Raw genomic sequence first — 22,996 nt, forward strand, 5'->3', positions numbered from 1 at the left:
CAATTCCGATGCCGGTTACAGTCAAAAACCCAAGGCTTGCTTCCAAATCTGGTGCAAATAAATGTACCTCAAATAGCGACTCCAAGTCCCAGAAACCTGATTTTTGTTTATAGATACCCATCACAACTCATGAACCGACACATACAACCCATTACCAATGCATGTACTTGTATGTAGTCAGTGACCTGGTAGATATGTGGGAAGACTGGGCAATACTTATTAGTGCGGTATGTACCCCGGTACATAAACTACCTACACTACCAGGTACCTACCTAAGTAGCCTCCAGGGAGCGGGTGTGGGGTCTGCCTGATGCCACAGCATCTTCCGCTGGAACACGCATCGGCATCCCCGTGTTCCCGTCTTGTCCGTATCGCCTGCTGCAACCAAACGTTCTCATTGTCCATCAGTCAAATGCCACGTTGAAAAAATTAGCTGGGCGCCAACCTCTGTATCCAAACAGCACACCCCCGCGGGCAGACTTGCAAGATGAGCAGCGCCAAACAGCTGTACCTTCTGGCCGATCACATCAAGCTGTCCCTGCTAGAGCGGCAGCGGGCCCAAAGTCTAGGCTTGGACAATGATAGTCAGGATGGACACTTGTCGCGGTCGCTTGAACACTTCAAAACTGGACTAGTTTCACTAGAGACGGAGAAAGAGAAGCTACAGAGCAACGGCGATGAAAGGTATTGTGGTGCCAAATCTTACCAGACAATCAGGCAGCTGCTCTGTTCTAACTATGACCCGACAGCGTGGTATCAGCCCTGAGCGACTCTATCCTAGCTCTGCGAGAGCAATGTGAGAATCTAACCTCGCAATTCCACGGGTTTGTATCGCCAGCAACCATTGAGACTGTCACGCACCCCAACTCCGAAGCGCTGACGGACGACTTCGAACATGCGACATCTACACCATCCGCCTACCGCAAATCGAAGTCCGTGAGATTCAGTGACACGCCTCCATCACCCTCAGAGGAGTTGTTTGGACGCTATCGGGATAATCCCATTGACGATTCTGCCGCATTCCGCGACCAGGCCGATGAGATGTCGAACCAACAAATCCACGACTACCACTCCCAGATCATGGAAGAACAAGACCAACAACTCGATCGCCTCGGAGTATCGATCGGTCGTCAAAGAGAACTTAGTATGCAAATTGGGGATGAACTTGACAGCCACGTTGCCATGCTAGATGAGGTAGACGGAGTTGTTGATCGCCACCAGAGCCGTCTCGACAGAGGGCAGAGAATGCTCGGCAAGGTCGCAAGAGGCGCGAGCGAGAATAAGCAAATGACGGCCATTGTTTTTCTTATAATAATTCTCGTTCTTCTGATTGCCATTTTGAAATAGGCTGGGAAGTTGCTCTTAGGTCTAGAGAAGCATAGTGGTGGCGTTGTAAATGTTTGGGTGCATTTAGGCGTTGGTCGTTTCTTTGTCACTTCGTTGTTTCTGTTGATTGATTGATTAGTTTTTGGGACATGCGTCGATGGAAGAGGCACGTCGAATTATGACAATGTGAAGCATCTGTTGATCTACCTCTACCCCAATCTGTTCTATCTGAATCCCTGCGCGACTTTGGATACATGTTGTCCACTGTGGGAATAGGTTCAGTTGTGCCCATCGGGTAGGAATTACCGAATCACTTCACCTTCCTTGTTGATGCCCTCAAGACCCTCTAGAATATCACTGCTCCTGAAATATCCCGGTAAGCCGAGTGCTTTCTTGCTTCCCGCCTCCCAAACTTCATGAAATTTCACTGTTTGATCACTTGCTGCAATGACAATGCAGCCGTCTCCAGAAGGCCGAGGAGATCGAGAGTCTTCCGATCCCGTATGTTGCCAAGGATATGGAATTGCATACAATGCCCGAAACTCCAAAGACCACGGTATTGCAGCAACTTGCCTGCAGTCTGGCCAGCTAAAAACCGCAATTCTGTATGGGTGGTCAGGGTCGGCATAACCGAATGTTGCGGCAATTTCTCGTCGTGTCGTAGACCAAATCAGAGAAGTGACTTGGGCAGCCACGGCGATCGTTGCCAGCGGAGATCCCGAGGTTGTATGGAAAAAATGTATGCATTTGTCGTTTGACCCGCCTCCGGTTGCAATTAAGCCATCACGCCAAGGGCAGAAAGCTATGGCCTTGACGGCTGCTCCATGGACCTACCGATGTCTTTCGCAACCGTGGGTAAGAGTTCGAAGACTGGCCGCAGAAGTCTGAACTCTTCTCACGTCGATGTCTTCCTCCACAATGGTTCCAACAAAATTGAGAGAAGAAGTATGGCGAGCACTTTGCGTCAAGTGCAGGCGAAATGGAAGACCGTGGCGAACTAAAGGAGCCCGCGGCATGTCCTGAGGAAATCTGCTGACTTGGCTGTCGCTCAACACATCATCAACATCAAATAAGCAGCAAAGATTGTCATTCCCACCCGAGGCGAACAGCCGGCCAGTTGGAGACCACGAAAGACCACACACTTGTTGATTGTGGATGACAATTTTCGCGACCAAGTACATCGAGCCCGGCCAGTTGTCTCGAGAAACTTCCCAATTCATTGGCCATTCAATGATGTAATAGTAGATTGTTCCTGTATCATCCCCCACAAGCAAATCTTCTGTCTGAACTGTGACTCCCGGATTGAAAGGATTCTTTGATGGTCTCAGTGTGCACGCTGGCCTCTAGCTGAGGCAGCTGATACCAAAAGGCTGCCTTACTTCGAAGCGCGGTAAGGCATCAGATGTTGACTGTAGCACCAGTGATCCGTCATTTCGACCGCCAGCGAGGATGCATTTCTTCCCCTGAACAGAAGAAAAAGCAACGGAAGACAGATAAACCCCTTGTGATGCATGGCCATTCATCAGATGAACACCAGTATCCTTAGACCATGTGTACAGCGAATTTCCCAAGCCAACGGCGAGTGTTTGGCAAACTGGAGAGTAGGCCAAAGTGGAGCAGTAGAAATCGTCTCTGAGAAACGGAGCATCTAGCACTCTGAGGGAATGTTAGAAAGAAATTGCGAAAAAATTATAACACGTACCTGAATGGGGCAGAAGGCAACACCCTTGACTTTGGTACTGGTAGCGGCCCTATTGGTGTGTTAGTTGGTATCTGAAAAGGTGGGTTGAGGTATGAATTGACTAGGTGCATTATTTATCCATTCGCATCCTGTCCAATACGTTTTTCCGATATCACATGGTTCGATTATCTTGATGGCGATCGGAGCAGGGCGCAGCGGAGGAGAGAATTCCAAGATTTTCGCGACTTGATCGATATTGAGAGCAAAAGCAACACGATCCTGATAATTTGCTAAGTCTTCCCTTGAACCTGATTCTACACAGAGCTGTTGGTCCTCCGTGGATGCCTCGAAATTGATGGAGCGCCGCAGATCGTTTGCGGCAGAAATTCTTGTGGTGCGAGGGGGGAGGCCTCCAATGTTCCACACAGTTCCTGCACTTATTTGTCTTGGTCGGAACCGTCGGAAATCACGATGAGTCGGGCGAGATTGATCTAAGTGTTGGTAGGGAATCAGTGCCCAGACTCGGCAAGTTGAGCATAGTCGGACATACCCTGAGACGCGTCAAGCGGACAGAATCGTGCCATGAGCGAGGGAGATTGTCTGGGCTGTGGCAAGAAAGGATCACGGTGAATAAAATCTCGTCTGTCAACTCTTTCAGTATTCGAAAGCGACGCTAATGGCTTGGTTGTTCGGTAACGCTCGCAAATAGACTGATTCGTTCTGAACGGAATGAATCTGTTCGGTGTGAGTGAAGAGATGGCCTTGCCAGATTTGGCGGGGGTCGATGGAGTTGGCACATTTTCGCTACTGGTATCAAGCCATGCCTTGATGGAATCCTTTCCCCGCGAGTTTAGTGCTGCATCTTCTTTTGCCACTCGCGCCGTGGAAGGAGAGGTGTACCGACGGTGGTCTTCTGAGAAGGGCTTTCTATTATTGCGAGGCACCTGTGAAACTTGTTGACCGTCCAAGCCGTATCTGCCAGCGAAGCGACCCTTGTAACACGGAAATTCAAAGTTGCTGCATTCGTCAAACGACCCGTAGCCCGAATCCGGAGACCCTTTACCGGACCAGGCTGGGCTCGTAACACTGCGGCGTTCTGCGCGGATGTGAGGTGGTGTGTCATACGACCAACAATCTTCGGAAGCGGAGGCCATCGGTGACTACCGTCGTGGTAGCGCAGAGCCTAGTCAAGCAGTGGTTATGTGTAGCATGGAGACAGGGAAAACTTGCACAAGCGAGGTCAGCGAAGGTATTTATAAGCTGACGGTTCCTAAACGGAGGTTGATTCTGGTCGGGTAGAGATATTCATCTAAAAGTGACGGAGCCGTAGGAAAGAGGAGAAGAGGAAGAACTGAGAAAAAAAAAGGTTTACCACGGTGGCGAGAAAAAGAGCAGGCCACACACAGCTCGATGAATGGGAAAGTGCAGCGCAGGTGTCATGTAGCACGGTAACCCGTTGGCTCCACGCTACCATGTCTTGCACTAGAAACCACGACGCAATATTGAGCCCAGGACTCTGATAGAGAGATTCAATTATAGACAATTGGCTATTTGCATGCCGGTGGCGTCGATAATATGTACAACGAAAGTATGTAAGCTCTTGCTGAGCTCAAAGGTAGTGGCTTAGCATGATATATACAGGAACTGATGCATCGGCAAGGGGCAAGATATGCCCGAATACTTATTTCATGCCATTCTTGATGTTGTCGTACTTTGAGTTAGGGTAGTCGAGGTAGTTTTGCGCACTGTCCAGGATTCCAAGACCTTGGCTGCTGATGCGAATGAGGGAATCGGATCCTTTTTTGTCAGCGGAAGCCTCCCAGAACATGCTGCCACCGAGTCCCTTGCCCTTGAGCCAGCTGACTTTAGTGCTAACCATAGCTGGAGTGTCAAAAGAAATCAGCTCCTTGGTGTTTGTGTCGTAGCTGTAACAGCCCTTGGCAGTGTCGTCACACTTGACGGTAGCACCAGGTTTGGGAAGAGCCTTGTAATCCCAGACACCGTTCTCCCAGCTACCGGAGCCGACTCCACTGTATGGCTTGCCGATGCCTTCGGTTTGCTGGAAAGATCTACCGTAGATTGGCATACCGAGAACAATCTTGTTGGCAGGAACACCACCCTTGATGTACGCCTGGACAGCACCATCCGTATTGAAGGGAGTTGCGTTGGGATTTCCAGGGTTGGCGTACAAGTTGGCGTTGTGACCAGTGTAATTGCTCCAGGATCCGGCAAAGTCGTAGGCCATCAGGTTAATGTAATCGAGTACCTTGCCAAGTTCAGCGAGCTTCAGCTTGTTGAAATTGTCAGGTCCCGCGGGAGCGGCAATAGAAAGAAGGAAGTGGTGGCCTTTGGCATATTGCGAGGCGTAAGAGTCGAGCTCATCGCGAACTGCCTGGAGCAACAGAATCATGTTCTGCGCCTGTGTGGCATCGGCGGGGTACTCCCAATCGACATCGATGCCGTCAAACCCCCAATCCTTCATGAAACTGACAGCAGACTGGGCAAAAGTCTTTCGGGTAGAAGCAGAGCTGGCAGCAGCAGGGAAGTTCGTAGACCAAGTCCAACCGCCAATCGATAGCATCACTTTCATGTTACGATTCTGTTTCTTGAGAAGGTAGAGTTGCTTGACGCAGCCGTAAGCATTGTTGCCGACATCGTTCCAAGCTATAACGCGTCAGTATTGTGTCGGTGTACCAAGAAGACAGCAGTGGGTTTTACAATCACCGGGGTAGTGCTTCTCGTAGTCCGCATAAGTATCACCGGAAAAGCTATGGGTCCTAGTTAAGACGATGATCCTGCATGCCCAGCCAAGGGTGACTTACATATTGCCATCCGAACGAATGTTCATAAACGAGTAGAGCACATGCGTGATCTGCGAGGCTTGAAGATCAGCAGGCTGGAAGCCACGACCGTAAATACCCCTACTCCTTTGTTAATCAAGCATTACATATATGGGAGAAACTCAATCGAAACAAACCAGTTGGTGAAGTAGACAGCATTTGCGAAGCCGCCGTCGCGTTTCTCAATGCCAACAACCTCGTTGGAGATTGGTGTTGCAAAAGTTGCGACTGCTTGCAGAGCCACGACCGCAGCCATCAATTTCTTGAGGAGAGTCGACATTGTCGTCTAGTTGGGGAGTAAAGAAGATGACGAGAAATTTGGCTTCTGAATTCAGAGGAAAGTTTTCCTGGTCTCGGATCTCTGAGTTGTTGTGGAGGAAAGACAGGAGTTGACAAGCGGGAGTAATGTACTGATATATATACACATTTCAGAACCCTACTTGCCATTCCAAGCCTCTGGGTGAGACCGTCCTCGGGGACGAGGTCCCGAAATGATAGGACTGGCGCTTCGCTAACCCTGTCCCGAGCGAGGGCGATATCGCGCCCCGATGCACCGTGGGTGATTGAGTCATCTGGCGGACTCGCATGTTACTCCAGCGCAAGAGCATTATGGAAACCCACCAGGAGAAAGGGGCAGCGCTCACTTCACGGGCAACGTTGCTCACCCTACCCACTGAGCTATTCACACCAGACTGGCGCCCTTGACCATGGACGGGATGCAATCAGGTGCGAACCGGTGACAGTGCCGGTTCACGCGTGTCCCCGGTAGTACATGCTGGCATGTAGTTAAATGATTGAGGAAACCTGGGGCTCCGCAGCAGAAACGAGCTAGGACAGTGAAGAGTAGGCGTATCCCAAACAGGAAGGAGTCTTCTCTGGGGGGGCTCTGGTGACCAGGGACTGGGCGAAATGCTCATGCCCACATGCTGCACTATATACACAACTGTCAAAGTGGTAGCATTGCCATGTGCTGGGAGCCGCTGGAGGTTTCCGCCTGAGTGAGTTGTGTTGCGATATCTGGCTAGGGTATCAAGGTCGTAAACAGTACACTGCCATTGGCAATTGAACGAGGCTGACCACAGAGAATCCAACGAGAAAGCCGCAAATAACTAATAGCATGCAATCAGCGTATACGTATGGAGACCTCGGAGCCGTAATTACGCTTCTGTCAGGCGTAAAGTAGATGCATGCATGTGTAACTGGACGCTGAATTGACGCCCAAAGGTACAGTAGCATCGCGTCGGACGGGATGAGTTGTGCGAGCGGGTATGATGGCATGTCAAATTGCAGGTCAAGAATCCGTGACCATCTGTACTTTTCGGCCGCCCTTGTTCCCTCACCATATTGGGCAGCTTTAAAGAGAGTGAGTGAGCTGTGAGTGTGTCGGATGAAACAAGCTCGGGTCTCGACAGTGGTCGCGTCTTCCAGAAGATTTGAGCAACCGGCTGGCAAACGGAGCTAATAAAATTGCTGAAGCAAGCCGTATCGGCGAGGGCGGCCTCTGGTTTAACTTTGCCCCGAGAGCAACTGGTAAGGGAGCGCCGATCCACACGGAGAAACTGCCAACTTGGTCACATACCGATGGAAGGTTTGAATCACCTTCCATAACTGCGGGTGGACATGCATTGGTGATAGCTATGTCCTCCGGTCATTTTCCAAGGCGACAATCAAAGCGAAACTTGATCAGTTAACAAGGTACAGTATCCGTACCTATGTGTAAATTGCGACAGCTCTTGGAGCAAAACCCGCCCTTTTTGCATGACGCTGACCTGAGAGACAGGTGAGAGATCTCCTCAGTGATAATTATACTGTGCGTTCGGAGTGCAGATACTGCACGACTTTTCGCCAACTGCCAAGAGCGTGGTCAACGTAGCTTTGTGGCATCCCACCAGGCGCCTCCCCCGGATGTGCGCAGATCTCAGAAGAGGCTGATAAAGCGCGCTGGAAGCTAACTAGTAAAAACCCCTGATAGTTGAAAACTTACCTACTTTAAGTTGGGGAGAGCTGTAATGCTGGTGGCTGACTGTGTGCCGCGCCAAATGTGCTCGAGAAACCTGATGCGTTCTACGCTCCGCCACTCACACGCCCAATATAATTTGCGGCAAGATTACAGGTTAGGCAGCCGATGGTAAGTGGCGTCTGCACGAGCTGGCACATGCCCCGTCACCTACCAAACCTGGTTGCTCGAACTGTCAATTTGAGATTGAATCGAGCCTTTAAAGCTCAGCTACCCATTCTTTATTGCCCAGGCACTCTAGGCTATGCCAGGCACATGGTCAGAGCTGCAACGTTACGCGACTAGCATGGCTGGAGTTTCCGGGATGATAATGCTGGGCGTGGGCTGGCAGATGTCTTGACTCTAAGCGCAAGTACACAGCCCTGCAGTGTGACTACAAACCGCTATTTCTCAGCGCTCTGTATTTCCTCGATAAGGTAGCAAGATGCTGATTTGCCAGAACAGTGACGGGCATTGTACGACATTCCCATATTCAATTGTGCAAAAGGTAGTCGAGCTAAAATTTGATAACCCGAGAAATTTGTTTTCCGGTATCACTAAAACCGCTCTATTCTAATATTGAGGGTGTCGCGCGAATTATCGCAATGTTAGCATGAGAACCGAGCAAAGGAGTGGCCGTCAAAAGTTCGAGGATTGGGTTGTTGTGGATGAGTCTGAGCCAAGGATCCGTGCCTAAAAATTACTTGCAACACACTACCGGCATCTTGTCGGATTTTATAAACTTTGCCACTTCATCTTGCTCCCAGTGCGGGTACTCATCATAACTAGCTAAAGGGCGGTGCAGGAACATAGGACAGGTTCACGGATAGACCAGTGCTACCACAGACAACAAAATCAAGGCTCGGCCGCTTGGATCGTAATTTTGACCGCTCTGGGGACGCGCATGCTTATAAACTCTTCTCACACGTGGCTCTGGCCAGAAAATTTTAGAGACTGAAGAAGAAGCAGAGAAATTGGTGCTTCACTTGCACAAAAGGAAGCAGATGGAAGCTGTAACCTACAACATGCCACTTCTTTCGTTCTTGGCCATACGTTGTGTCAAGAGACTAGTTTCATAACGATGCAGGTCGAGGTAACATAACAACTATTCAATGCTTTTACATCAAAAAAGGCTAGAAGAGGATGTCGTTGCTAGTTGAATGCGTTCGATAATACTCGCGAGCTTGGCATAGTAATATGTATCATACAACAACACCATGTCTTTGCAACAATGTCGCTGTGAAATGCTACAACGTCGCCTCAGCCCCGTCCAAGCTGTGCCCACAGAACCAACTAAGTAGAAGTCTAGTGATTAGATAGATATGGAAATCAATATGGGACACTGACCGTGGACAATGCTGCAATCTCAACAACACTTGAAGTGTATTTCCCTCACACACCATCTGAATGTCGCAACGAACCATATAGAAAACAAAGGGAAGCACTTGAAATTAAGGAAATCAGCGTATATAACTCGGTAACAGCTGTTTTCCTGCGGTTATTATAAACGGAATACATCTACTGCCACATATTTTAAGCTCGCCCATTGGTCTTTTCTATGTCTCAGGATTTTTTTATTAAGGTTGAATTTGTAGTATGTGACTGATTGACTTATTCGAGGTTGGTAAACCGACTTTTTTCTTGAAAGAAGGCAAATACTCCTGGACGGTCATTCATAATGTTTTAGGTAATACCGAATATACTATCCGGCTGGTGCTTAGGTACCCCACCATGCACATCGCGTTTGAAGGCAACAACACTCTTCCTCGCAAATTCGTGGATTTGCGAGAACGCTCGCGACCGCGACACGACGAACATGTCTAGCGTACGCGTTTTACCCTTTTCAATCTTGTTCAATGTCACTGCTGATGATTAACCTATAGCATGGTGTACCTCGAATCGAGCGCGACCGAAGTCCCGAAGAGCTCAAAAACGACCTCGAGAAAATCGCTAAATATAGAGCCCTGGAGGGTCAGTTACGAGCTCAGGTAATTCGGAAAGCTCTATTACATGCGCCAGCACAATAAAACATTGAGTAACACACATGTATCATTAGACTTCGGAGTCACGGTTCGATCCGGTAACCTTGGAGCTGACTACGAAGCTCCTGCGCATAAATCCCGAATATTATACAGTATGGAACGCGAGGAGACGCTGCCTAATATCTGGGCCGTTTGAAAATAAGAACCAGAAAGTGCTGCCAAAGAGGGGCTTAGGACGCCACGAAACAAGCAAAGAGCCTATCAATGCGCCTCAGCATTTGTCGACGACCGACTCTAGCGAGAACGGGCAGAGACATTGTCGTTCTTCTACAAGCCAACGTGGTACAACACTCAGCGAAAAATATGAAAGTGGAGATGGTGCCAATACCAGCCATTCATCCGACATTATTCGCGACGAGCTAGTATTTACAGTACCGCTATTAATGGCTCATCCGAAGTGCTACTGGATCTGGAACTATAGAATGTGGACTCTGGAACAGGCCACGTTGCTACTACCCATTGAGATGGGGAAGTCTATCTGGCGCGAAGAACTTGGACTGGTCGGCAAGATGCTGGATCGGGACCGGCGAAACTACCATGCTTGGGCGTACCGACGTTACGTTGTATCTCATTTAGAGTCGGCCGAGCTTCAAGGCCAGAGCATGGCTGAATCAGAGTTTGCTTACACGACCAAAATGATCGAGGACAACTTGTCCAATTTCTCGGCCTGGCACAACCGCGCTCAGCTAATACCGAGGCTTCTCGCGGAGCGAAATGCGGATGACTCGTCGCGCAGAGCATTTCTGGATAAAGGTGACCGAGCAACACAAATACTAGCTATAGTACCCCATGCTGACAGACTAGCAGAATTTGCCATGGTAGATAATGGTTTAAACGTTGGCCCAGAGGACCAATCGCTATGGTACTACCATCAGTATCTTGCCCTAAACACCGCTGAACAGCCTGCGGATCTGGCCATTGTGCCTGGGATGATCATTGGCGACCGAGTCAAACTGCTCAGCCGCGAAATCGAGTTCATTAAGGATCTTCTCGAGGATTATAATGATGTGAAGTGGATATTCGAAATGCTAATCGAGTATTCGCTGCTCATCTATAAACTTCGCAACGAGCCATTAAGTGACGAGAAAAAGAGCGAGATTGAAGGCTGGGTAGCGATAATAATGAAGCTTGATCCTCAGCGGTCGAACCGTTGGAAACAACTAGGGGAGCAGTCTAGAACTATTTAATAATATAGCAAATATCGGACAATAGATCAATACCGATACCTCCAGCCGCGGATCACCGTAGCGGCGCTGCACGCTCAATCCATGCCCTAATTGCCATTGCATTTTGTCTTAACCTTGTTGGCATTCTCTCCAACCAGTCCTTCAAAGTACGACAACAGTTTCTCCACTGGAATCATATCCATAAACCCAAGCGCAGGCGTAGATGAGCGCATAACCTGTCCTCCAAAAAGGACACGCACATAGTATCCACTGGCAGACGGTTCACTTGTACTCGTAGGCGAGGTAACTGAAGTAGCAGAGGGAAGACCCAGACACGAACAAGCTGATGCGACACGAGACTCACTACCGCCGCATTGCGACGGCCACGAGGCGGTCGCGGTAGCCAGCTGATAGCAATACGATGAGGCGGTAGCTGATTGGCCCATCATGTGGCGCAAACAGTTATCGTGATTGCAATTCAGAGCGACCCTTGTCGTTGTAGGTGTTGGGGTTGACTGTTTCTTTTTCTGATAAATCTCAAAAACAACCTCGGACCCCATTCCAGGCCAAACCATTTCGTCGATTTGTAAAATTGATAAAAGACGAGACAGAGATCCATCATGAGCAACATTGTGGTAGTAAACGGTGCTGCTCTTACCAGCAATTACATCGCGAATGTTTGCAGTCAACTCTGCAATCCACACGCCGAAGGATCCCGTGCTTGCCTCGAGAGATGAGGAGCTATCACGATAAATCTGGCTGTACTCCCAATTGCCCCAGCGATAGACTGCATTTGCGAGCTCTTGAGATACGCAGTCTGTGCTATTGCGGCCATCCACGACTTTACACGGTAGCGGCTTTGCATGGCACTGGCGGGCTGACAAGTTATCGTAGTAGTGATCAAAAGACTCATGAAAGCTATCATCCGACGGCAAAACACCAGAAATGCTGTCGAGTGTATGATATAGATCAGCCGCGAGATCTAAATGCCGACGCCATTGTTGGTTGGAGTTGGATTTGATGACATTGTACACTTCACTCGAAGCCTTGCACTGGTATTGCGGCTCCAAACTGTCGACGCCCTGAGCCTGAACCAGAATTGGTACGGGCTCTGTAATATCCCACATCGCATTGATGACCATACCAACAACTTGACTAGTGATGAGATTGTTGGTAACGCGGTACTTGACAGACGGCGGAAGACCGGAAGAGCCTCTGGATGGCAGAAATCCAAGAAGATCATGATAAACGCCATACAAGTCGGCTCCATGCTGCCATGAGTCGACCAAACCCTCAGCTGTAATTTGAGGAAACTTGCAGGTACCAATCCAACCGGATGGGACAAAGGGATTTATGGGGGAGATGTAGCCTTGCTGATAGACCCTATCGGCCCTTGCGCCAGAAAATGGTTGTCCGTAGTAATGGAGCATGGAATCATCGCAATTCCACTGGTACGATTCCAAGGGGAATGCGTTAGAAGAGTATGGCGTACGTTTGTGATGGCGGTGAATCTGTTCATGTTAAGATTGTGAAGAGGGACGAGGTAGAAGTAAAATTACTTGCCAGCTCAACATATTTCAGCTCAAACTCGGCACTGGGCCTCACATACTCAGTGCGGCGGACATGAGGCATGTTGCACCAATTATAGAGTCCGTAATCATCGTCCGGGGTTTTGGAAGAGTTGAAAATAAAGCCGTACACACCAGTTGCGCTAGGTATAGTGTCCAGATCATTGACTTGATTCTTACTTGGTGCGTACCATTTAATATCAACTTCTGCGGCCCATACGCTGCGAAGCGGCATGCCGCAGCCTAGAAGAAGGCCAAAGGCCGCAGCAGCGGAGGAGCTTAGCGACGGAGCCATGGGAAGATGGTACTTTTCTGTGGATTCGTGCTATCGCGGTTGGGTTGCGTTTTTTTGTAGCAGGTGAGATGCCGATGTGATTGAGGGGGTCACTGTGCAAGCGAGAGCAACTTTCCAGTTCAATCAGTAAGGGTCGAAGAGAAGGGAGACAAGGAGTAAGGAGTGCGCAATGGGAACATCGAGCGAAGGTAAAAAGGCAATAAACAAATCCGCGAGGCTTTAGAGGTGCCACGTGTGTTAATTTTTTTTTTACCATGGCTGGTTATATACAGGTACTAAGAGAAACTATCAGGGCCCGGCCTGGCAGATTGGTCAACTAGCTGCACGTGGGCTCTGCGCAGCTGCCAATTCATCGCCACCACCACAGCAAGCCACCTTGACAATTCTTTGAATATATTGTTGGTTATATCAGTAATTAAAACCAGCCACTGAGGATATGCTACCTGTTTTCGCTTCAGCATATCCACTAAATAAGCGCTCGTGCGCGCGCAGCTAAGGGCGAATTACAGTGCAAAAATAAGCTATCTTTGGTTGTCGGAGGATCAGCCAGCGGCGCTGTTAGACCTGCCATTACATAGTAGTACATCATCTGACAGCAGATAATTATCGTTACAGAGCAACACGATTTCCTCCTTCTTTCCTTCAAGCGTGCCCTCGTCCGCGGGAGCGCATGCTCGGCCGCCCTCTTGGTCTACCACGGCCTCTAATCGCCACAGAAATCGGCCTCGGCACATTCTGTCCTTGATCAATTCTTGCTGGAATATCATCGTCATCACTGGAACCTGAGTCGCTTCCAGAACCCCCCGCTTCTGAGATATCTAGGCCGCTCTTGCGCTGGGAAGCCGTCTTAGCGTTTGCATCATAACGCTCAAAAGCCTGCGGACCCGACGCAGGCTTATTGACTGAAGTAAAGCTAGGAAGCTGCACAGTCATGCTCGTCGATTTCTGTGCGACCTCAGGTTGCGGTGTGCTGTGCGGTGATGAACTATCCGGAGCTCGCTTTGCAATTTTGAAAGTCTTTCCGCGAAGTGCCATACGCTCCTTTAGAGACATAAATTGCTGGCCTGCAGCAGCCGCCTGCTTGGCAGAGTGTGGCCTGGAGTTTCCGGAGCCAGGAGGTCGACCTCTGCGTGGCTTGCCACCTCTCCGGGCCTGTTCATTGGGACTGAGCTTGTAACTATCATCTTCAGCTCGCACTTGCTTTGAAGCGCTCCCAGAGCCTTGGTCGGATTTCTTGGGACGACCGGGACCACGTCGGCGTGTGTTGTTGTTGTTGTTGTTGTTGTTGTTGTTGTTGTTGGACCCAGTCTCTTCTGTAGCATCCTCATCCGACGACTGGACTTCATGGCTTGCTGTAGCGGGCCGCTTGGTGTGCGCCGGGGGCCGGCCGCGTCGTTTTGGTCCTGCAGGAGCGCTTCTGGAAGGTAACACAGGAGCTTTTGGCTGATTTGACTCCAAAACCTGATTTGACTCCAAACCCTGATTTGATTCCAAAACCTCATCATCAATTGCTGGTTCAGAAGCGTCACCCATTACTAACGCTAACTTGGGCGATAGCTTGTCCAATTCACTTGCTGGTGGCGAAGTGGCTTGCTCATTTTCGTTCAGTCCTTCAATATCTAGATCTTCAACTTCGACGTAAGATGCCAAAGGCTTCGCGTGCCTTAGCAGGGGTTCGTTTGCGTCATAACTCGGGTTCTCTTTTCTTTTGCCTTCTCCATCGCCAATTGTCACGGGAGTGCTGTGGCCGGCCATTTCGCCTCCGCCTTGCTGCAATGTTTCTTCCGCAGCAATAAAAGGGGCTTCGTTGAACAAGGCAGGGTCCATGTTGTCGAGAAAATCTCGTTGGGATCTCGCCCTCTTCCGATGACGGCTCCTCACTATGAAGTCGGGATCTTCATTTTCTTTCCTCGCCTTCCTTTTTGCGCTGCGGATTGATTTCTTGATGAATTCTGGCATGTCTGATTCGTCTTCTCTCAAATCTTCAGCAGTCGGGGCCTGATATGGGTCAAAGAGAATCTTATCAGGGGTATCATCTTGCTCGTAGTAGCCCATACCGATCCTCTGAGCTGCGAAAACAGGGGGATCGGGATAAGACAAATCATCTCCGTTCTGCCCATTTGCAGTCTGTTCTTTGTTAAGCCAGGGGGCCGATAAGTATGCCGTCGCTGCCCCATTTCGATTGATGTCAGGCTGCGCAAAAGAGGGGCGTGTTGTCTCGGTTTCTTGCTGACGAGTTGTGGTACCATCTAGCAGTGGCAGAGGTCCGTCGTGATGTGACGGTACATGATTCGCGTCTTCTGCAGCTGCTCCTGTATCATTACATTGAAGATGCTCATCAGACAAGCCCTCCGCCTTGGCTGTGTCTGCTTGTTCTCGCAACCTTTGCATGCGCTTGGTGTCCTGTCCGCGACTCTCTTCGCCGGCGGCCTTCAGCCAGGCCAAGTTGTGCAGTCGAAAATCAACAAGAGCCTCAACACTTCGATCATCTGCCACAGCCCTTGTATCATGGCCCAGAGATGTATTTTTCGGTGTATATGGCTTAGTATTCCCCGAACGGCGACAGTAGCCGCAATTGCATATTCCTAGGCACTTTGGACACTTCCAATGCTCATCCTGGAGGACATCCTGCGGCATCATATCGAATGCTCTATAAAGAACACCAAAACAGTATCCTTCTGAGCAGTCGGGATTTGAGCATATCTGCATGCGATATTTATACTCTTTGTGGCAACAAACGTGACATCGCCGCACATCGCCCTTCTTGTTTTTCTTTTTGCGGCTTTTCTTGGCTTTCAAGTTGTCTGCTTCTTCGCCTTCCTCAGACTCGCTTGGTGTTGGTTCTTTTGCAGGTTGGGTGATATCCTTCCAGGGTCGTAGTCGCAGTGCCTCCTGGCAAATTTGGGCGACTGATTTCTTGCCGCTCAATTGCTTTGCAACTTCTAGGGGCTGCGGGGAAACCTTGGCATCGATGAACCCATCATTAGAAATGACCATTGAGCGCCAATCTTCGTGGTTGTTGACAAGCTCGCTCCAGGACCACTGCTCACACCATTGCAGACCAGAGAGACAAACGCAAGAGCGCCCCATAGCATAGCATTCCATACAGACATCATACGTATCTTCATCGCCATTGACGAGGGTCCGGACACACTTCCTGCAAGTTAGGAAACGATTGAAGATGTTCGCGCGACAGTACGAGCAAGTGATGCAGGAATCGAAAGGAACGAATTCAATATCCCTCTCCTTGAATGCGAACACCTCATCAACGAGTATCTGGGTAAAAAGAATAAAAAGTTTCTTGAAATCTGAAGCCAGCTGCTTGGCTCGAAACGAGTTTCGTATGTCGTCTCGACCCAAGTCTATGAATCCAAGCTGGGTCTTTTCGGCATGGTCCTCAAGCGATCGCAGGCGCTCGTAGTAGCTTTGAAGTGTGTAATAAATAATCGCTTTGTTTTTGTATTGCTCGTCTCGGCAGACCAGCCGTGCTTTAGGGAGGGCCTCTTGCAAAGCCAGCTCAAGTGTTTCCGCGGTCGTTCGGTTCCATGCGACCTTCATTGTTCTTGTACCTCTGTTCCACACTTGGTGAGCGGCGAGGGGCGGGACCAGGATGAAGTCGCCAACGCGCTGTTCCACAACATAGACGTCGAATGGAGCCTTCTTCCAAGCATTGACTTGAGCAAAGTGTTTCTCGATCTCAATGTCATGGCCAAGCATCGATAGGAAGTACTCTCGAACGACCGCTCTGTCTTTGCTTTCTGTCATAAACCATATTGAGCTTCCAGATTTCTCACCATTTGCATCATCTGATGCCTCAACCATGATGTTCTGCCCCAGGGAGGCACACATTTCACGATGCGCGGGCGTATACGTGCCTTCGTGGCCGACGTAACACATGAGGTTCTCCGCACGCATCTCCAGAGGTAAACTGGACATGAGATCTCCGGCTGAGGCGGCGTTGCTTTTAGGATCCTGCGCCTCGTCTTCAGCTGCTGATTTGGCACCAGTGCGGGTGAGGGTACTGTTGAGATAGAATAGGACAGGACTGATGACTGTCTGGAGAGCCTCGTGCCATTCAGGTGGACAATCTATGTCTTTGAGGTAGAGGCGCTGTCGCCTATCGTCGCGAAAGTTTGTTGTAGTCCACTGGTTGGTCAGCTGCTTCATAGATCGCAGGTAATGACCCATCGTCATGGGTATGTCGCTCTGCGACACGATATCGCGAACTCTTTCTTCTAAACCGCCGTCAGTACCACGTCCACATCAAGGTACCATTCACATCTTACCCTTCTTGTCATATCTATTCTCGAGCCATTCAGAGCTGAAGAGCCATTTCGGCAAAACGGCATCAAACCCTTCAATGACAAGAGGTTTTCCTCCTGTGATGACGTGCATAAGAACGAGCCTTTCAAATTCCTCGGGCCCAAGACTGCGAAGCTGGCTTATCGAGACACGCTGTGCCCATTTGAAATTAGGAACCTCATCTAACAGAGAGTGCAAGTCAAGATCCGGCGAAATGGGATCAAACTTCGCCTGAGGGTGGGAAGCTGCTGGCATTGTGTCTGCCCTAGGGGTAGACCCTGAGATGAGATATCGAGTCTTCAGAAACAATGTGTTTGACACTTCATTATCGGGTCTCTTGTTGGATGAGTGATGGAAAAATTGCGATATGGTCCTCTTATGTGATGAATTGTTGCAGTGTTTGAACGCTTCAAACTCGGGAGCGGCGCAATGAAATGAACAACAACTGGGGGCGGGCAGGCTTGGTCGCGCCTTCACGTGATAGCGCCTCCGCCTCCCAAGCGCGACCTGCCAGGCACCGTCGGGCACTTCCTTGAACCCTCGGCCTGACAAAAAGTTACTCTAGTGACTTGAGTTGGCTCCCGTAACCATTGACTTGTTATAGCCAGAAATAGAGAGTGGTCAATTGAGGCACATATTGTACCATTGGCCTACCGCCACGACCTTGGAGGTATGTTGCCAAACGGGACATTTTCACAGAGTAAACATTCTTACGATCGGTGTTCAGATGGCCCACCTCACGATACAGCGAGGCTTTAATGTCAACCTGGCTCGCGGGGTAGTATCATCTCGTTTAGCGAAGGCGCACATGAATATGAGGTGCCGTGATACTATAAGGCTGCGTCTACGGCCGGTTATTCGTCAAAGCTTTACGCTCCACGCAAGTGAACGTCGCGTACACACATTTACCGAGGCCACAAGCACGGTCACTCAACAAGGTCCGCCAGCTTATCAAGCGCCAAAAACTGGCATTCTCTCAATTCTACCTGCGAAATGGGTTCCCTACGGGGAGCTCATTCGAATTGATAAACCAACCGGAACCTATTATCTTTTTTTCCCTTGCCTCTTTTCGACTCTTTTGGCCGCGCCTATGGCGGAACCCGTGACATCGATTGCATCTGTCGTCGGAACATCTCTGCTTTTCTTTTCGGGAGCTCTGATAATGCGCGGTGCTGGATGTACAATCAACGATCTTTGGGATCGAAATCTCGACCCCCATGTCGCACGAACGAGATTACGGCCAATTGCACGCAACGCAGTAACGCCTTTCAATGGCTTGGCATTCACCGGCTTTCAGCTGCTGGCCGGGCTTGGAGTATTGGTACAATTTCCAACCTCCTGCCTTTACTACGGCATTCCTAGCCTGTTATTTGTGGCCATATATCCATTAGCAAAGAGAGTTACCTACTACCCCCAGTTCGTGCTGGGGCTGACGTTCTCCTGGGGAGCCATGATGGGATTTCCAGCGCTTGGGGTCGACTTGTTGACCAACAGCACTGCCTTGACTGCCGCTGCTTGCCTGTACACGTCCAATATTGCCTGGACCGTTTTGTACGACATGATCTATGCGCATATGGACATCAAGGATGACGCCAAAGCTGGAATTAAGAGTATTGCGCTGAAACACGATGCCGACACGAAAAAAGTTTTGACGGGGCTTGCAGCTGTCCAAATTGGGCTTCTCGCTGCGGCAGGAACCGCCGCAGGAGCTGGCCCTGCATTTTTTATTGGTAGTTGTGGCGGAGCTGCAGTTGCCCTGGGCATCATGATCAAGCGTGTCGATCTGAAGAGTGTCAAGGATTGCTGGTGGTGGTTCGTTAATGGCTGTTGGATCACTGGTGGCGTCATTAGCATGGGTTTAGCTGCAGACTACCTTATTCGTCTGAGGGAGTCGGAACGAGAAGCAGCCAAGCCAATGCAAGCATCGAGAGAACTGAAGAAATGTACAATAGTATAGCAGTACCTGTAGAATAATTGGGCAGTCGGATCACATTGCAATTGTAAACAAATCATCCATATTCATGTTTTTGAAGACTTTTTTGGTTCAATCTCAAAAGTAGTCTCCCTTGATACATTTCCCAACCTTTAATGCCAAAGTGAGCACGCCGATAGGACTCCCCATGCCGAAACAAGATGTTTTCTTTTCCACACCAAATTTAAGAACGGGGCTTCTCTTTCTTCTCCTTCCACAAAGCGAGCAGACCGACACCAGAAACCTTCACGACCTTGAAGCGAACACCAGGAATATCACCCTTGGCCTTGCCCTTGCGACCGAAACCGGCCAGGAGGACCTCGTCGTTCTCGTCGACGAAGTTGAGGCAACCGTCGTTGGGGACTGGAGTGAGCGCGTTAGATGGGCAGTCTCGAAATTATGAGCAGGGACAATGGTGTTCTGGGTAGACGTACCGAAAGCTGTGACTTTCTTGCCGTTCTTGATCAACTGAACACGAACGCACTTTCGGATAGCGGAGTTGGGTTGCTTGGCCTCAACGCCAACCTTCTCGAGAACAATGCCCTTGGCGTGAGAAGAGCCACCGAAAGGAGACGACTTGAAAGCAGTGCCCAGAGCACGCTTCTTATAGTGAAGGTCGGCCCATTTCTGATCCTTGCGGTTCGTCCGCAGCTTTCTAGCGGCGTTGAGACCACGGGGTTTACCTCCAGCCATGATTGCTTCGTTACGTTAGTCGGACGTATTCGGGGTGTTGACAGGTCCGTCGAGGTATTCGAAGCAAATTGTACGTACCGAATTATCTGGGTATCGCGGAACGGTTGGTGATGTGACTTCTTGCGGAGCTGGCGAAAAGTTGGACCAAAGTCCCGCCAGGATTTCATGGTAGGGTTTTCGGCCCTAGGAAGAAACTCACAATTGGTGGGTAGTTCACGTGATATCACTCTCGCACGCGAGATTAGGTAATAAGGGGGGTGACTTGTTCATATTGGGACTACCTACCTACCTACCTAGGTAGTGAGCCTTATGCGCCCCACCGTTGGCAGTTGTACTACTAGTACTGCCTCTGAGAGCTTTGAGAGTTGACTTATTAACGCGGTATGCGAACGCCAGCAACATGTCTCTCTCTAGAACCAAGAGCAAACAGAGGGAACCTCCACCATCTTTGTTCCTTCACCCGTCCCCAGGAGCATCCCGTGTTTCTTTACCCGGCATTTTAGCTCCTGGCTCCGCCATCCCAGGACCAGCAAGCATCAGGCGAGAACGTTCGTCATATGATAGCAATGCTTCGATACGGAATGTACCGACAGCGGCATCGGAACAGCAAAGAATCGGCCGCGTGCTGAAGACGGCGGACAGCGGCCGCACAGCAGATCGGACAGATGCGCTTTGGGCGGAGATGCAAGCAACTCTAGAAGAAGTTGAACTGTCTGCCTCCGCGGGCACCCACGTATTCGGTCGCTCTCACGATATCAAATTAGCTGAGTTACGAGGAGCCCAAATCGCATTGGCTCAGGCGTGGGCCCGCAGTGAAGCAGATGGCTCGATGGAGAAAGCCTCCCGCGAGGAAGGAAGCCCAGACGTTGGCGACGACCTCCGGAGTGCGAAAGGGTCGTTTTCAGACGCCGCCAAGCCAGGTATAAGCGACGCAGAGCCTAACAAGGGAAATGCAAATGCTAATGTGCCACGGCCATTTGGCGAGGGTGTTGATGTGGAACGACTGGGAGCCAACTTGGAAGAAGAGACCGAAGCCGACATACTTTTAGCCAGGAAGCGGCGCGAAGCCAATGATGAGTACTTTCAACGCGTGAATTCAGGCGTTATCGACGTAGTATCGAAATTGGAACAGGTTGCGGTGGCGATGCGAGCGGTGGAGCAAGAAAGCAAGGACGTTTGGAACGAGAATGGGGGTGGCAGTGAGTACCTAGGTAACTGATTAGCTTGCCCATAAGTGGCCGGGGCTGTCTTTTGGCTACCTAGCCTAGGTACATTTTCAACACACCACTCAGTACATTTCAAGCATTAATTATTGAAAAATGCCAACTCCAAAGTGCTTCTCCACTCTGCTCGAAAGGCAACAGAGCGATTGATAGATCATTAGGCTGTTATAACAAATATGCATGGGGTAAAGAACAAAAGGGACAACTGAACCGGCAGTCGAGGTACAAATTGACAGATGATACAATCAAGAACTATGATACAATTGCAATTAATCATCAGTAATCAACCTAGTTCATTTTCCCAATACTTAAGACTTGGTGTTGAACAGTACATACGCGAGTGAGGCCTGTTTTTAGACAGGGTACTAGACAGGTCTCTTTTTTAAAGGGGTTTTTTTCCCCTGTCACAACGCTGTCAGGCTGCTACTACGTGTTAAAGATCTTATTTATTTTTTTAAAAGCCGTGTTAGACGCCTGACAGCGTTGTGATAGGGGAAAATTACATATTAAGTGGAAAACGTGTCCAGTGCCCTGTCAGAAAACAGGCCTCACGCGCGTAGGTACTTAATAAGGTCAAATTCATGCCAGTAAGGAGTGGATCCCGCTTTTGCTACCTCAACGCGACACTTGGGACCTGTCCGAAAGGGTGATGTTGTGCGGGGAAAGTCTTGTTCAAGCGGAATAATGAAGTTGCGCGCCCGGAGGGGAGGCAGCCTCACTGAATGTCATCCATCAAGTTATGTCATCAGGACACCAGCATTACAACTTATCAACTTTCTGGAACGTCGCAAAAAGCGTATCTGATACCACGTCCCAAGGACGATACGGCACTAAATTCAACGAAACCACCCAAGCCACGGCCAGCCCTCAAGCGAGATGAAATTTTTTCCTCAAGTCGTTGCCGCTCTGTCACTGCTCCCCAGCACGCTCGCCGTGGATCGCAAGTTGTCAGTCATTGTTTCCTTTCCCAACGGGACTCCTGAGTCTGTTGTCGCCGAGGCACGACAGAAGATTATCGATGGTGGTGGCCAAATCACGCATGATTACCAGATAATTAAGTATGTTTCACATTTCCTGTTGATGCATCAGAGGCTAACCATGCTATTTGTAGGGGCTTCTCCGCTATTGCCCCCGAGAAATCGCTCGAACTCGTGGAAGCTTTTGGGAGTGATTACTCAATTAGGGTGGAAGAAGACCAGGTCGTTACTGCGAACAGCGGCTGAAATCATAAAAAGCTTTGCTTATGCACCTGTATATGATTACTCGAGAGCATTGGTTATGGGGACATGGTTATGAATGTATTTGAAACGGCGTTACTTGTACTCTTGTTTAATTCAGTTCCGACTAGCTTTGAGAATACGCACGGTAGGCCACTCAGCTATATCTCTTTCTGGGCAAAGAGCAACCGGTATCGCGAGGAGATGGGACGTAAAAAATACAACGGGACATTTAAATGCTCGTGGATGGAGCCCTTATATTTCCAGTATAAGGCGTATTACACGCTATTAGATCACTCTTTGCTTGGTGGCAGAAAGCTAACTACCTAGTTAGTACCTACCTAGGTAGGTAGGTACTTATTCTGAACAGCCCGTTTAATAAGATTGCAGCCTCGGAGAAGTGGGTCTAATGTGTTGAATGTCGTAGTGAAGTGTTCGAAGCTGGGATAAATAGTTAGTCGTTCTGGATCTTGCATGTTTGCCCTCCTTAATAATACAACCTACGTCCAGACGTCGGTATCAGGTAGCTTTCGAGCGCAATTTTCTACAACCGGCAGCGCCATCGTGCGGATAGAACATCCTCTTCGTTACCTCACATTCGGACTCTGCTTATTCGTCATGCCGCGACCTACGAAAGCTTTCTGCCCTGCCGATCGTGTTCCCTGCCCATTTTGA

The 22,996-nt window shown here is 49.6% G+C and overlaps 9 protein-coding genes across 9 annotated transcripts; 5 read left to right on the top strand and 4 right to left on the bottom strand.

Moving 5' to 3' along the window:
- Positions 1–194: 194 nt before the first annotated feature.
- Positions 195–1,347, top strand: CCM_07469 (SNARE complex subunit (Syn8); the record flags this gene model as incomplete). The annotated part of the gene is made up of 4 exons (XM_006672610.1): positions 195–222; positions 281–364; positions 462–684; positions 750–1,347. The coding sequence occupies 4 exons, from the start codon at positions 195–197 to the stop codon at positions 1,345–1,347; spliced, it is 933 nt and encodes a 310-aa protein (XP_006672673.1).
- A 281-nt stretch (positions 1,348–1,628) lies between these two features.
- On the bottom strand, positions 1,629–4,447 carry CCM_07470 (meiosis-specific APC/C activator protein AMA1; the record flags this gene model as incomplete). The annotated part of the gene is made up of 7 exons (XM_006672611.1): positions 1,629–2,156; positions 2,226–2,609; positions 3,029–3,065; positions 3,168–3,438; positions 3,558–4,079; positions 4,133–4,190; positions 4,412–4,447. The coding sequence occupies 7 exons, from the start codon at positions 4,445–4,447 to the stop codon at positions 1,629–1,631; spliced, it is 1,836 nt and encodes a 611-aa protein (XP_006672674.1).
- A 241-nt stretch (positions 4,448–4,688) lies between these two features.
- CCM_07471 (chitinase 1 precursor) lies at positions 4,689–6,455 on the bottom strand (the record flags this gene model as incomplete). Its single annotated transcript, XM_006672612.1, has 5 exons — positions 4,689–5,671; positions 5,732–5,784; positions 5,830–5,928; positions 5,985–6,133; positions 6,288–6,455. 5 exons carry the CDS (start codon positions 6,453–6,455, stop codon positions 4,689–4,691), a joined length of 1,452 nt encoding a protein of 483 aa, XP_006672675.1.
- Positions 6,456–9,574: 3,119 nt separating this feature from the next.
- CCM_07472 (protein prenyltransferase) lies at positions 9,575–11,072 on the top strand (the record flags this gene model as incomplete). Its single annotated transcript, XM_006672613.1, has 4 exons — positions 9,575–9,661; positions 9,727–9,831; positions 9,900–10,638; positions 10,693–11,072. 4 exons carry the CDS (start codon positions 9,575–9,577, stop codon positions 11,070–11,072), a joined length of 1,311 nt encoding a protein of 436 aa, XP_006672676.1.
- Positions 11,073–13,556: 2,484 nt separating this feature from the next.
- On the bottom strand, positions 13,557–17,471 carry CCM_07473 (JmjC domain-containing protein; the record flags this gene model as incomplete). Its single annotated transcript, XM_006672614.1, has 2 exons — positions 13,557–17,002; positions 17,201–17,471. 2 exons carry the CDS (start codon positions 17,469–17,471, stop codon positions 13,557–13,559), a joined length of 3,717 nt encoding a protein of 1,238 aa, XP_006672677.1.
- A 472-nt stretch (positions 17,472–17,943) lies between these two features.
- CCM_07474 (para-hydroxybenzoate-polyprenyltransferase Coq2, putative) lies at positions 17,944–19,173 on the top strand (the record flags this gene model as incomplete). Its single annotated transcript, XM_006672615.1, has 1 exon — positions 17,944–19,173. One exon carries the CDS (start codon positions 17,944–17,946, stop codon positions 19,171–19,173), a length of 1,230 nt encoding a protein of 409 aa, XP_006672678.1.
- A 199-nt stretch (positions 19,174–19,372) lies between these two features.
- On the bottom strand, positions 19,373–19,881 carry CCM_07475 (40S ribosomal protein S23; the record flags this gene model as incomplete). Its single annotated transcript, XM_006672616.1, has 2 exons — positions 19,373–19,551; positions 19,623–19,881. 2 exons carry the CDS (start codon positions 19,879–19,881, stop codon positions 19,373–19,375), a joined length of 438 nt encoding a protein of 145 aa, XP_006672679.1.
- Positions 19,882–20,281: 400 nt separating this feature from the next.
- Positions 20,282–21,100, top strand: CCM_07476 (uncharacterized protein; the record flags this gene model as incomplete). The annotated part of the gene is made up of 1 exon (XM_006672617.1): positions 20,282–21,100. One exon carries the CDS (start codon positions 20,282–20,284, stop codon positions 21,098–21,100), a length of 819 nt encoding a protein of 272 aa, XP_006672680.1.
- An 880-nt stretch (positions 21,101–21,980) lies between these two features.
- CCM_07477 (Proteinase inhibitor, propeptide) lies at positions 21,981–22,327 on the top strand (the record flags this gene model as incomplete). The annotated part of the gene is made up of 2 exons (XM_006672618.1): positions 21,981–22,162; positions 22,216–22,327. The coding sequence occupies 2 exons, from the start codon at positions 21,981–21,983 to the stop codon at positions 22,325–22,327; spliced, it is 294 nt and encodes a 97-aa protein (XP_006672681.1).
- Positions 22,328–22,996: the final 669 nt, after the last annotated feature.

This window comes from Cordyceps militaris (assembly GCF_000225605.1).
Source record: "Cordyceps militaris CM01 unplaced genomic scaffold CCM_S00006, whole genome shotgun sequence".
Taxonomy (NCBI): Eukaryota; Fungi; Ascomycota; class Sordariomycetes; order Hypocreales; family Cordycipitaceae; genus Cordyceps; species Cordyceps militaris.